Below are 13549 nucleotides of genomic sequence, written 5' to 3'. Positions count from 1 at the left end.
CTATCTTCACTCCTCTATTCTCCTCTTCTCCACTCTGTCTGTCTTTATTTTGTTATTTCCTTGGTATCCTTGCTTTTTTTCCTACCGGCATCCACTTTTCCAATCAGCGCTGCCCACATCTTGTCCCCTCATCTCCTTTCCTTCCTTGCCTCTGTTCCAAAATTTACCCTTTTGCCTAGCCACTATTTTGGGCTCTGTTTCTCCTCTCTCTCCCTTGTTTTCATTGTGGTTCACTCCAGATCAGTGTGGCGATGGCAAGAAGGAAGTGAGAGAAAGAGGAGAAGAGAAGAGGAAAAGGGAGGAAGCGTGTGTAATTGGCTTTTTAAGGTGTGACAGAGAGAGGAGGAGAAGGGTAGTGTGTGAGATTGTGTGTATTTGTGTGTGCGTGCATGTGTGTTGGGAGGCAATGAAATAGACAGTGAGAAAGAGCAAAATAAGGAGGTGGGTTTTGTGTGGATGTATTTGTGCTTCTGCGTATGTGAGACAGAACAGAGATGTGTGTGTATGTCTAGAGCAGGAGATGCAGGAGCACCAAATATATGCGTGTGAGAAAAAGAGAGAGAGAGGAGATGAGGTTTATAATTGGGCAGATTTGCCTCCGACTGAGATAATACCCCCTGGGGAATGAAGACAGAAGGAGCAAAGAGAGAGAGGAAGAGAAACAGAAATATGGAGAAAGAAGAGAACAACTGAAAGAAGAAGGTTTAAAAAAAGCATGAGAGGGGAAGATGATAGAGCCAGAAACGCAAAACAGGAGGTAAAAGGGGTAGCGGAAAGGTGACAGAGGAAAGACTGGGAAACACATAGTGGGAAGGTGATGTGTTTGGGTAGGGGGTCGAGAGGAGGGATGAGATGATAGAGGAGAATATTGGTGTTAATGTTAGTCAGGGTTTGATTCTGGGAGAGATGGAGAGAACTGTAAGAGGAAGAATAAGTTGATGCTGGAGTAGGATATGATTATCAAACAAAGGTCTTATTTTAATATGATCGTGACTTGCTTAATTTGCAGTAAGAGTATGCAGTAGACTGATGAAGAAAGTTTAGAATGGTCATATAAAGATATGAAGCCTAAAGGGCCTCTCTACCGAAAGCCACATTGAAACCCATTTTACATTCACACTTACAAGCAGACGCTGTGATTCTGTATGAAAATTGACACATCTAGAACACGTAGAGCATCTGCCCACTTAATCAGAAGTATAGCCTGACATGAGTCAGACATGTCACCCTGATTGTCAACTCTGTGGAGTGGACTGATTCAAAGGTCTGGAGGCAAATCCAGAAGTATTCACATCCTGAGCAACTCCTGAACTCCTGGCTGAAGTGCTGACAAGGTGTCAGCTAAAGTATGGCAGCCCTTTAATTAATTACGTCCTCAGGTTCTGTGTGTGTCTGCAGAGTCCTTAAAGGACGTTGAGCTTCCTCTCTGGGTTTAATCTAACTATGAGAAACTCGGCGTCTGTCTTGGTGTTTGTGGAATTTGCATCTCTAAATTGCCATTGAAATTGGGTGCTGCTTATTTCACCAAATGGTGTCCACACAAATTCTATAATTGTTCTTCCACACTGAGTCCATATGTGTCTAATCAATAATAATGCCCTCTAGCATGATTTATACCACCAAGACCTGCCTTCCATATTAATGTTTTTATATTAGCAAACACCCAGGAGGTCACTGAATTGACAGTTTTACATAATTGAAATCAATAAAACACTTTTGACAGCATGTCCTAAGTTGGCCTAGCAATCCTTGGATGTAAATTGATGTATATACATTTTTATTAATAGGCATTTGGCAACTTTACAATTATAACAGTGTATGACTTTTGAGGGGATTTTGATCCTATACTTTAAACCTTAGTGCGAGGGGTGATATGTTGTCCAGCCATCTGGGAGGATGCAAATTAAGTTATCCTGTCTGCAACTGAGTTTTTCTGCTCCCATTTCTTGACTGACACATGAATGCTTAATGTTTATACCCTGCAGAATACAGTTATAGTAGTTTTGGTGAAGAAAATGTGTAAACTGTGGATGCTCACAGGCTGACTTTACTCAGGAAAGGCCAGTGCCTGATCATTTTGTATTTATGCAGCAAGAGGAAGCACATTTAATTTGGTCATGGCATTCCTCCCTATATCGTAAGAGGCACTATATACTTTAGGTAGCTCATAATACCATAATACTCCAATAGAACACTTTACACTCAAAGTGCAGGCTTACTTTAGCCATTGGCTGCAATCTGGCACTTATACATTCATATAATATATTTATGCACTGTCCTGATCAAATAAATAAATTGAAATTGAAAAATTAAAACTTAGGATTTCTGGAGTTTGCCAAAGCAGAATAAGAGGCATGTCTCCTGCAAAACCAGCTCCAACTTTGGTTTTAGAAGGCTGATGCCCTCCCACTTTTTCTTGTTTTGTTGGTTAGTAGATAGTAGCATGGTGTTGGATCAGCCAATGTTACCCACGTACATCTGTGCGAGCACATACTGTTTCTCATTTGGACCACGTTTGATGGGCACTGACCACTGCAGACTGGGAACACCCCACAAGAGCTGCAGTGTAAGAGATGCTCTGACCCAGTCTTCTAGCAATTTGGCCATTGTCGAAGTCACTGAAATTCTTCTGCTTGTCCATTTTTTTTCTTGCACATCAACTTTGAGGACAAAATGTTTGCTTAGTGGCTCATATATCTCACCCACTGATAGGTACTGCTGTTATTCCCTTCACCTGTCATGATATTATGGTATTTAAATTAACTTATGCGATCGTATGTTATCGGTTTAGGCTTTTCTTATCCTTTCTTGGGTACATTAGTGCTCTGAGCCTTCCATTCTGCTGATTCCCAATAGAACTAATTTTACTGTGGCTTATAAATAGATTCCCCTGCAGTGCATTGTAGAGTGTCTATTTTTAACCCAGGTAAAATTAAATATGCCAAAACAGGACAGAGCACAGTGATATTTACTTATAAATTATTCACCTGCCTATAAACTGAACGAGTAACATTTTTAAATTAAATTGTGCACTGACTGGCTGAATTTGCCAGCTGCTGTCTTCCTGATTACACTGATTTACGTCCCCGCTTCACATCTGTGGCTGTCAGAGCAATGACACCTCACTTATTACATTACATTACACACAAAGACACATACTCAGATGTAATGGGTGCTCTGCCATGAGACATTTTATACTGAAATGTGAAAAAGAGCTGCGTGTGTTTTTGTGTGCATACAAGCTGTCAAATTTCTGTCAATGTCTGAATACTGTTCAGGAGACAAGCCAACCAAGGTTGAAGGATGTCGCACAGAGCTGGATTTCACGTATTTTTGTGATACTTCTTATATTATTTAAAAGTAAACAAAATGGACAGTTTAATCAGGAAGTGGTTTAGTGCATGCAGCTTTAAACAGCCAGTTGAAGGTTTTCTGAAAAAGTGAAGAAAAGTAGAAAACCTTGAGGCAGAGTCTGCAGCTGGAGAGCCCATTCTTATCCTGTGACTTTCACAGGACTTTAGGGACTCTAAACGGAGAGGTCTCTATACTGCGTGCAAGCAGATGAGTGGGATAGATAGCAGTAAAAGATATTTATCTGTCTGAATTTGAGTGCAGACTGCTTTACTGGTGGTGGCAGAGATCTACATTGATGTCTTTTTTATGTTGGAATAATTGCTCTAATCTGCTACTGGATTTTGTTTGCCATGCCTGATTAACATTGTACTAAGAATAGACGTGGTCCTAGGTTGTCTTATTTATGAGCAATAGCTATGACTCACCATAGCCCTGTGTGTGCATATGGTTGTTTAGAAGCTGTGTTGTAAGTTAGTGTAACCCCTTAAAAATATTTGTTTGGGTCTTTTGTCTGCAGTTAAAATGCAAAAGGGTTGGGGTGGGGGGTCCTAACTGATTCTAGGTCCTTGCTGCTGCTCAGCTGCTTTATTATTCACCTGATTTGGCATCTAGACTTCTTCCCAAGATGAAGATACCATCCTCTTTTTTGTGCACAATAGCATCTAGAAGAGAGTTTGCATCTGAGTGAGACTGTATTGTCAGATTACATTAACAGCAGAGGTCTTTGGTTGATTGAGCAGTCCAAAGTAGAGCAGCCTGTCTAATTAATTATGAGGCTGTTTGACAGAGTAACGGCACATCTCACTGAGAGTAGGCGAGTGTAATAGCTTTCTAGTGTCTACAGTGCACCACTTTAAGTCACAGGAATAAACACACAAATGTATCCATTCTAAATAAAGATCTGTTGGAACGTGAAAATAAAACTGGGTGTGTTCCCTAGTGAGGACAATGATTTGATGCTAACTTTTTTGGTGCATGGAAACTGAAATGAAGGCCAACAACTACTCACTGGTTGACCGAGTATTTTGCACCGTGTTCATTTCTTGGAATTCGTGTGTAATCTTAGCTGAATCTAAGCATAATCTGTCATGTATTCACTTACAGATCTGTGTGTAGTATGAGTGTACGCCAGCATGCTTACAATAGCTATCTACACAGATCGAGCTGCAAAATGAAGAGTATATTCTGTCTTGTTAAATTTAATGAGCAAAGAAACATGGGTTTGCACTTTAGTAGGTGCTATTTATTCATTGCTTAGCATGGGTTAGCAGGCAGCTTCATCTTGTACTTGGACAGTTTTCTAGGGAGGAATAGAGTGAGGTGAGAGAGGAGAGAAAGAGATACGAAGAGAGGAACAGTGTGGTTATATATATAAGTGGAAGCTATTGAATTTTCTTTTGTTGCTGCTGCATTAAAATGATGTGGAATTTGAAGTTGAAGTTAAAAATCAGTTTTACATTTTACTCCTTCATCCTGCTTATGTTCATTTTCGATGGTTAAACGTTATATTCAGCTGTTTGTCTCTGGGGGCCATGAAGACTGTCTCTCGTCTTGCACAGGAAGGTATTGATCCACAGTGGAGCCCAGCCAGACTGGGCAGCTACAGACATTTATCAAGGGTCAGGTATACACTTACTCTATCTCTACTGTACATTTGTGTAGGACAGAGAGTGAGGTGCGCTGGTAGTGTAGGACATAGAAGTTATTTGGTTTGATTGGATATCTTTGGTTCTTATAATGATAGCACAGAGCTGACACACCAGACAGTACCATCAGGCTGAACGCACAGAGCTGCATTTCTGTCATGTGACTCAGCTGGCTGGAGGTGTTGGGAACGCTGTGCAGTTTTTGGCTGGCCTTGGACCCAATTTTTTAAATTGTTTGTTTAGAGACAATGTGGCAGAATAGATCTTTTTGTGATAAGAGTGGTTGGCCAATTAAAGTAAATCCACAAACACCCATGAACACACACTTAGTCTAACCCCTTGTGAGTCCCAAAGTGTCCTCTCCCCAAGAAAACTTTAAACTGTTCACATTCAGCCTTCTCATGGACCCCTTTCTCTACTGCACAGGGATTATTGAGGTGGTAGTGAGTACCTTCTCAGAAGCTGCCCTAGTTCACCTGGATGCTGGGAGGAAGGTCAGCCATCTTGTGTTGGCCCTTCTGGAGCTGCTTCACAACATCTTAAAGCAAACATCAGGTGTTGTCCGCTCAGCACTTCAGGTATGAACACTCAAACACAGGACAAGAAGCTTTAACTTAGTATGACAGTCAGTTTCTGCATAGAATGTTTCTGCTCACCATTAAGATGATACATCATCTCTTTCTCTCATTTTTGGACAGTATTTCATTCGCTTGCTTGCAAATTAAAACCAATATGCTTATAAACATGCTATATACCACTAAAAATGACAGCAGTTCTTTGTTATTTCATATTTTTGTACATTTTTGTTGGCCAGGTGTTGGCCAGGTGTTACCCATTTGACCCACAATCTTACTGATAGAATCGTGCTTTTTCCACATTGATTTTCCACTATTTGCCAGTTTCATCTCCGGTGAGCATGGATCCACACACAGAATCACAAAGTCAACTTTCTCAAAATGTTGCCCTTGTATCATGTCCCTCTTGGCATGTGTATGTGTGTGTGTTTGTCATGTGTAGGTGTCCCTTGATGTATGCAGTAGAAGCTAGCAAGTTTAAGGAACTGCAATATTGAATTTGTGGACACAGGAGAAAGCGGATGAAGTCCTGAGTCCCAGGGACACACACACACACACACACACACAGAGGCATACACAGAGGGGCCTGTCTGGCTATGTCCCTGCGGCCTCATTATCACCGCTGGCTTTGTCCTCAGCTTGCTTCACTACATACACACGCGCGCACACTCACATAGGCGCAAACACACACCAGCCCCCATCTCCCCATAGTGTGCACCCCAGCCCAACGCATACATATTAATGCCTGGACAGGGGGAGGAGGGTGGAGGGGTACTGAAGTGGAGGCAGGGTAAAAAGACTGGGTGAAAGAGAGAAGAGCAAAAGAGGGAAGGAAGGATGGAGAGATGGAAGGAAAGGCATAGATGGAAAGGGGAGCAAGCAGAATGTGCAGTGGAAATCAATTCTGCGAGAAATGCAAAGCTCATTAAAAAGAAAACTTCTGCCCAAACCAAATTCATTTGGGTAATAAGGTCTGATAAGGAGAGACGACGTGACTGGACCGCTTTCCCCAAACTATTACTCAGTTGGTCAAGAGAGGGCGAGTCAGAGATTATATAAACTACAGAACAAAAAGGAAGGCAGAGAGAGAAAGACAGAGAAGAAGTCACTTTGGGAGAGAGAGAAAATGTGTGCCAGGTTTAATCACATTATTCTACTGCTAATTGGCCTGAAGTTCCTCTCTAGGCATGAACTGAACTAAAATAAGCCAAAGGGAGGCGCAGAGGTGCTAATGATGAAGGTCAGGAAAAAAAACTTGGAAGACTGTAGTCTTAAAACGATGCAACAATAACGTTGTGCGTTCAATGTTCAACCTGTGTTGTCTTGTATACATATTGTGCAGAAAGCAGAAAACTATTTACTCCCTTAGTGTATCAGTGTGTCTTTCTGTGTTTGTCTTGGTCTGTCAGAATAAGTCTTGGCGGGTCTCTGGATCCATCATTATTGACTGTCAAATCTCTATAAATGATTTAATGTGTAGTGTGTGTGTGTCTGTGTGTGTGTGTATAGAGCCAGAGGCTATCTTGTCCAGCAGCAGAGACGGAGGCAGCAGAGAAGCTGCTCCTAGCCAACAGACCCCTGAGCCAGCTCAGCACACATCTCATTCACATGGTGAGACCAACACTCACAGACTGTGTGTGTGTGTGTGTGTGTGTGTGTGTGTGTGTGTGTGTTGTCTTACCTGCTTATATAGAAAAATCCTGTTTCTACATGTTTGTGTACAACTGATTGTTTGCCCAACACAGTGTGACAAATGTGTATATATGCTTATCACAGATGAGTGTGTGTGTGTGGATATATGAGAGAGAGAATAAGAATCAGTGAGATCTTTGCTATGTCAGGAATAAGTTAAAAAACTAGATTTCTCCATCTGAGACATAGTAAGTAGCTGTTTTCTCTATAGATGTCAACTTAGGTAAAAAGTGTCACCTTGAAGTTTCATAGCCTTACCCTTTCAAAGCTGGTCCAATGAATTTGTTTGAAAATGTTTTTAAAAAGGACATTGGGGTGACTCAATGGCTGCGTCATTAATGTGCACACCACATTAGCAGCAGAGTTCACTTGGACTGCAGGTCAGATGGCTCTACTGCAGTAAACATTTTTCAGATGCAGGAACTACAGACTGCTACTTCCCGTCAGCCCGTCTGACACAGCTTCTTCTATGCAGCTGTATAAGCACCTCACCATTCAGTCTGAAAAGACAAGGGATAAGGTGGGATATGTAGTTGTGCCTCCAAGTGGACACTTACGCCAGGCTGACTAAATCTAGAAGAACTATGCATCTGTTGGCAGCTCTTCATGCATAATGCAAAAATTACAGTGTAAACTCTAGTGCAGGTATCTTTGACACTAAGCTTATTAACTGTTAGAGGACTCAATTTACTTAGCACAAGTCAACAAGTCAACACAATGTCCAGCAAAGATAAAAGTTAATCAGTGAAAAGGGAGTTATTTTGGCCTTCTGATGGTGTCTTTACAGACAGGATTTGAAGGTTAACAGCAGTAAGAACTTGGGAAAGATAAGGTAAAGACTGGAGGCTATTCAATGGTGGTGAAAACAGTTTAAAAGAAGAAATGAGATGCAGGGATGAGAGAGTCCACGCAGAGGAGAGAGGGAAGGTGCAATGAGGCATCCTGGGAAGTCGAGGACATGGAAAGGAGCATGGGGGAGGAGAAGAAGAAGTCTCCGGGGACACAATAGAGGTTTTTTACTTATACTTGACACATTGAGTGTTTTGTGTGTGTGGGAGTGTGTGTGAAGGGGAGCAGCTGACACACCCCCAGCCTCTGCACAGCCCTTTTGCCCCAAGAGAGATTAGTGGAACAGAGTGTTGAAAAGAATTTTAACATCACTAAAACTGCTTGCTTGCGTTAAAAGATTGCATTTCTAAAAAATGCTGGTTTAGTTATTGATAAAGTGTGAAGTCTTACGCAATCCTTGTACAAAATACTGTGCTATCCAACAGAAATATCGGCCACTTGCCATGTTTGTGAACATTATACTATCAGAAAGAGAGTTGAATTTTAAGTATCAGGGGCTTTTTGTCTCTTGGTCTTCTGCTTTAGTCTAATTTCAGATTGGTTACAATGTAATCATCAAAGCAGTTTATTACCTTATCAGTTTTTATTGGCTTGGTTTTATTTGCCTTTATACAGTCTCATATTCTAAATGCATTTAGCAGTTCTCTTATGCCTTTAAAGAGTGCTCCCTGGTACGCTTGTGTATGTTTTTGGTGTTGTTCGGCAGGTAAGGTGTTCAAAGCCTTTTGAAGAATCTGCCACAGCTGTTAGGATTCATGTCGTCTTCATGTCTTCTACCTCTTCATTAATCCCAGACTGACAGTAGCAGGGGATGCACGGAGAAAAATCAAAGAACGCCGCAAATTTATTGGATTCATACCACTTTAAGACATTATATTAGTCCAAAGTAGCCCCTGGAACATAAATAGAAACACGGTCTTCTATTATTTACTCATTGCATGCATTAATTGATGATCTCTCCATGTAGCTGTCTACTGAGAACCAGGAGGTGTGGGAGGAGGCTCTTCAGTGTCTGTCCCTACTGGTCCAGCTATATGGTGGAGAGGGTCATGACTGCCTGTCAGCTTCCTGCTTACAAAGCTTCTCACACATGCTGCACACGCACATGCACTCCGAGACCTCACGAGTACAACGCACAACACTCAGGATCATTAAACGGCTGGTGAGTAAAGTGAACACACATGTCAACATTTCTCATGAACAATTTGCCTGCTCTGTTTGAGTAGAGTCTTGGTGCTGTGTTTGTATTTTGGGCATGCTGTAGAAGCAAAGCATTAAAATATAACAAGACACACCAACACACCTAGACACACACACAGTCAGTCCTGCTGTGCTGAAAATAATGTGTAGTTTCACCAGAACTTGACTGACAGAGGGAGCAAGGCAGAGAGGGAGAAAGAAATGTTGGTTTGTATCTCCCTGTCACTCTCTGTTCAAGTGTCTGTCCAATTTTGTGTGATAGTCAAAATGATGTGTAGTACAGGCCAACGAGAGTGCACAGCAATCATGTGAGCAGATTTAAATTTAGTCAGGCAAACATACACTAATAAAAAAACAACATGATCTCAATCTGATAACATGGAGAAAAATATAGCAGCTGACGTTTAATTTCTTCCTCTGACAGACACACAGCAATTAAGATGTTCAACAATTCAATGATTCAGCTGAGTCAGGCTGTGATTTCATTAAGAATTTAAAATGGCAGATCTGCTCATTCCCTTGAAAGCCCAAAATTGGTTTATTTGACTTCCAGTAAAAAACGGATTTTCAACATGTAACTAGTTGTAAAGCCGTTAACAAATGTACCTGACACATTCTGCAGCTTATCTTTCCTAAGAAATAAATTATATAGGATACATGTGAAATTTATAGCCGGTGCAAAGACACAGTGGCATTTCAAGTGCTGTGCTGTTTATATAGCGCGATAGCATCAGAGCAGGGAGGTAATGGAGTTTACTTTGACACTAAAACCCAGGTCTGCTATAAATCTTCCCTTACTTTAAAACATGACCTCGGCATTTCTCTGATGAAGAGAAACAAAGCAATATAGGCATACTTTAAACGGTAAGTAAATGTAAATGCAGAATTGGCCAGTATTGATTTGAACAGCCAGTTAAAGGTGAAAATCTTAAGGGTCAACATGAAGTTGGAAAAATTGGCTGATTTTTCTGCAGACCCTTATAAATTATGCAAAATTCATTCCTGATGTTTTGGCTTGGCCGCAGGGTCATGAAATAGTTTCTGCACGTGGGACACAAGGTCAGCTGTCAGCCTGAGATCATATGATCTGACTGAAGGCTGTGCCTCCAAGCTACAGTACCTGTGTGTGTGACTGAGTGTGTGGGGGGGAGGGGACAGAGAGTATTCACGGGTATATGTGTATTTTTGATTCCTCTCACTAATTAGCCACCTGAACCACCCACACACAAACTCTGTCACACACTCACCTTCTGTCTGTCGTAACACATTTGTCCTCTCGTGCAGACTCCCTCATCCCCCTCAGGTGTGGTCCAAACAGTAACATCTACGTGTGTCTTCTCTGTCCTGCTCACCACCCTGAGCAACACATACAGCAGTGTGTTTGAGCTCCTTCCTCATAGCTCTCAGATGAGTCACTAAGCAACATCCCAGTGCTAGAAGCTGAGCTAATTTATTTGCTCAGAAAATTACTCATCTGCTGCTCTGCACATTTCATCCTGCTCATTACAGCTGTTAATTTAAAAGATTTAAAGTTTTACTCTCACTCTTGAGTTGAGTGTGGAACTGCTGCAGGACTTCTAAACTAAAGAATTACATGCATGTATGTGCATATGGATGGTTTTTGTGGTGTGTATATATATTTATATGCATCTCTCTGCCCTAGGTTGGGTTTTCTAAAATCTCATTATCATTCTGTCGGTTGCAGTGCAGCAGACATTCATTATCCACAACACACACTTTATCACAGAGACACAATGACTCTCTCATTCTCTCTCAAACACACACCTACACACACAGACAAGTGCCTGCCCTTCAAAAAAAGCTTTTTAATTATCTTTCATTGATTTCAGGGCTCTGTTAATCTCAATCAAAGATCCCGCTAATAGCCTGGAAAGTGCAGGGGAGGGGACAGGGAGAATAAATCAAGTCTGAATTAGTGAAATGTTCAACTTGTCTTTTTTTCACTTACAACTTGGAAAGACTTGAAGAGGAATACTAATTGAATGAAAAAGAGATTTATAGCAAGTTAAACGAGAAAAAAGATTTTATTAATTTCTTTTAAAGCCTTTTTAAACTTATTGGTCTGCCTCTGGCAATGCTGAATTTTGATACCCACATCTCCACAGTGCTTGATTTTCTCTAGCCCTTTTCACACAAGACATTAGTAGCTCAGTATTTTGTGTGAACTGTGAGGTAAGGCCTGATGTTGTTGCCTGTCAGGTTAGACTGCATGCTAACCCCACACTCTAATCTCCGGAGGCAAAACTCTGTCAGCACAGTCTCCAAAATGTCAAAGCACAATATGTCCAATTATTGTAACTATTTAAGTGCTTGAGCCAGAAGCACCATAATAATTTACATATTAATTTATCTATTAGTCCATGCCTCAGTTCCTAGGTTGTTCCAACCAGACACTTAAATTTACTTTAAGGTGGCTGACTGGACAGTGTGTGTTTGTGACCAGTGACACACAGGTGCAAAAAAGTTGATATTACAACAGTATTTTCTTTATTCTGTATTATGTATATAAACATGGCTGTTTAAGACGCAACACAGTTTGATTCATGATTTATATATAAAAATTACTACTTTGTCATGAAAGGTGCCATTATCTATTGAGATCAATGTTAACCTATATAAAAGATATTCACTGCTCAGTAGCTACTCTGTCTCACACACACACACACTTATAAGTTGTTATATGCGTGCATGATTGTGCATCTATATGTTATTCTGGAAAATGTACTACTCTCTGTTCCTCTGCTGTCAGGTACACTGTCACTTGTTTGAACCCTGTGTCTCTTATGACAGCACTCTGCTGTCTTTCTGAGAAGCTACATGTCTGTCTGTCCTCTGCCACCTGTCTGTGTGCCTCTCATATGACTTTGAGTTCAGTATTATTGAGTCAGGGTGTTAGTCAGGTAGAGGTGGAGAGAGAGGAGGATAGGGGAGAGGAGGGCAGGCATGGAGAGGGGATGATAACTATGTGTGTATGTTTGGTCTGCACACACATCTCCTAACCCTGCCATGGAAGGCAAAGTGTGTGTGTGTGTGTGTGTGAGAGAGAGAGGGAGAAAGTAAAGGAGTGAGGGGAGCGTCTTTGTCTCCTCCTAACCCCGTTTCTTAGCAACAACCATGCTGTGTCGCCACAGAGACAGAGGTGATGATGTCACCGGAGATCAGAGAAGACACGTTCATCAAACACACGGGCACACAACACATCCACTCAGGCACTTATGCAAACACACACACATACACACACGCGTCTGTGGACCAGGTGTTCCAGGGGTAGGTGATGAGCCCAGACATCATGGTGTGGTGAGACATGTCAGGACAGGAATAAAAACAGAGGGATGACAAAGGCAAGAAAACAAATGATGTAGGTGGGGAATTCAGTGAAGGATGGAGGAGCACACTGACAGTGTAATTCAGGTGGACATGTCTCCAGACAAATCATAGAATAAACTCACAGAGCAGCAAAACTATATTTGGGAGCAAATGTGTGTAAAGATCAATATTTTTTATTCATGAAAATAATGTTAATAACACAGATGAAACAGTGCATATGGGTGTGTATGTGTTTGTTCATCCACTTGGATTTCTGGCAAATTGTGTTTTTGATCAACTTGCTTTGAAATGGCAGTGATAAATGAGTGTGATGTCACTCAGCAGCTGCTGGTGGTAACACAGACCAGTGTTTCTAATAATGTACTGTGTGATGACTTTGATAAGTTGTGCTGTGGAAACAAAGAATGTGAAAATTGCATTTATAAACTTGTATCATCATTGGTTTCTTATTAGTGCTGTGGCTGATTAATTGGTCAAATAACCTACAACAGAACGTGAGAATCAGATGCAGGGATGATTTCATAGGATTTATTTATTACCTATATAAGACTGTGTCATTGGATCATTTGTCAAGTGTAGTATAACAATGCTCTGCCATTCAGCCTATGACTATTGCATATTCAGTCACTCACTTTGATCTTGTTCTCTCCCTCTTTTTAAGGTTCAGACCACAGACAGCCCTGATTGGTCAAAGTGTCCTGAAGGGACAGCACTAGTAGATCTGCTGCAGGACATGACTACATCCAACAGGTGTGTGTTTCTGCTGCTTTGTCTGGGGGGTTGTGAAGCATTAGTCTCAGCCCTTGAATTATTTTGATATAACATTAGTCTAAATAGCCTGGATCAGAGCAACAGGGCGCTCCCACCGTCTTGCACTGCAATCTG

General features: G+C 41.3%; 1 protein-coding gene across 2 annotated transcripts in view; it reads left to right on the top strand.

The window, feature by feature from the left end:
• Positions 1-13549, top strand: part of ulk4 (unc-51 like kinase 4) — a 54784-nt gene that overhangs the window by 37204 nt on the left and 4031 nt on the right. Inside the window, exons 33-36 of one of the 2 annotated variants that reach the window (XM_028425366.1) lie at positions 5427-5578; positions 7085-7186; positions 9084-9278; positions 13326-13414. In XM_028425366.1, coding sequence (XP_028281167.1) covers positions 5427-5578; positions 7085-7186; positions 9084-9278; positions 13326-13414 — 538 coding nt within the window. Of the gene's footprint in view, positions 1-5426; positions 5579-7084; positions 7187-9083; positions 9279-13325; positions 13415-13549 lie in introns of those variants that run through there. The other variant, XM_028425367.1, reaches the window with a different exon arrangement.

This window comes from Parambassis ranga, chromosome 16, assembly GCF_900634625.1.
Source record: "Parambassis ranga chromosome 16, fParRan2.1, whole genome shotgun sequence".
Taxonomy (NCBI): Eukaryota; Metazoa; Chordata; class Actinopteri; family Ambassidae; genus Parambassis; species Parambassis ranga.
This window is presented reverse-complemented; position numbering and strand designations above follow the sequence as displayed.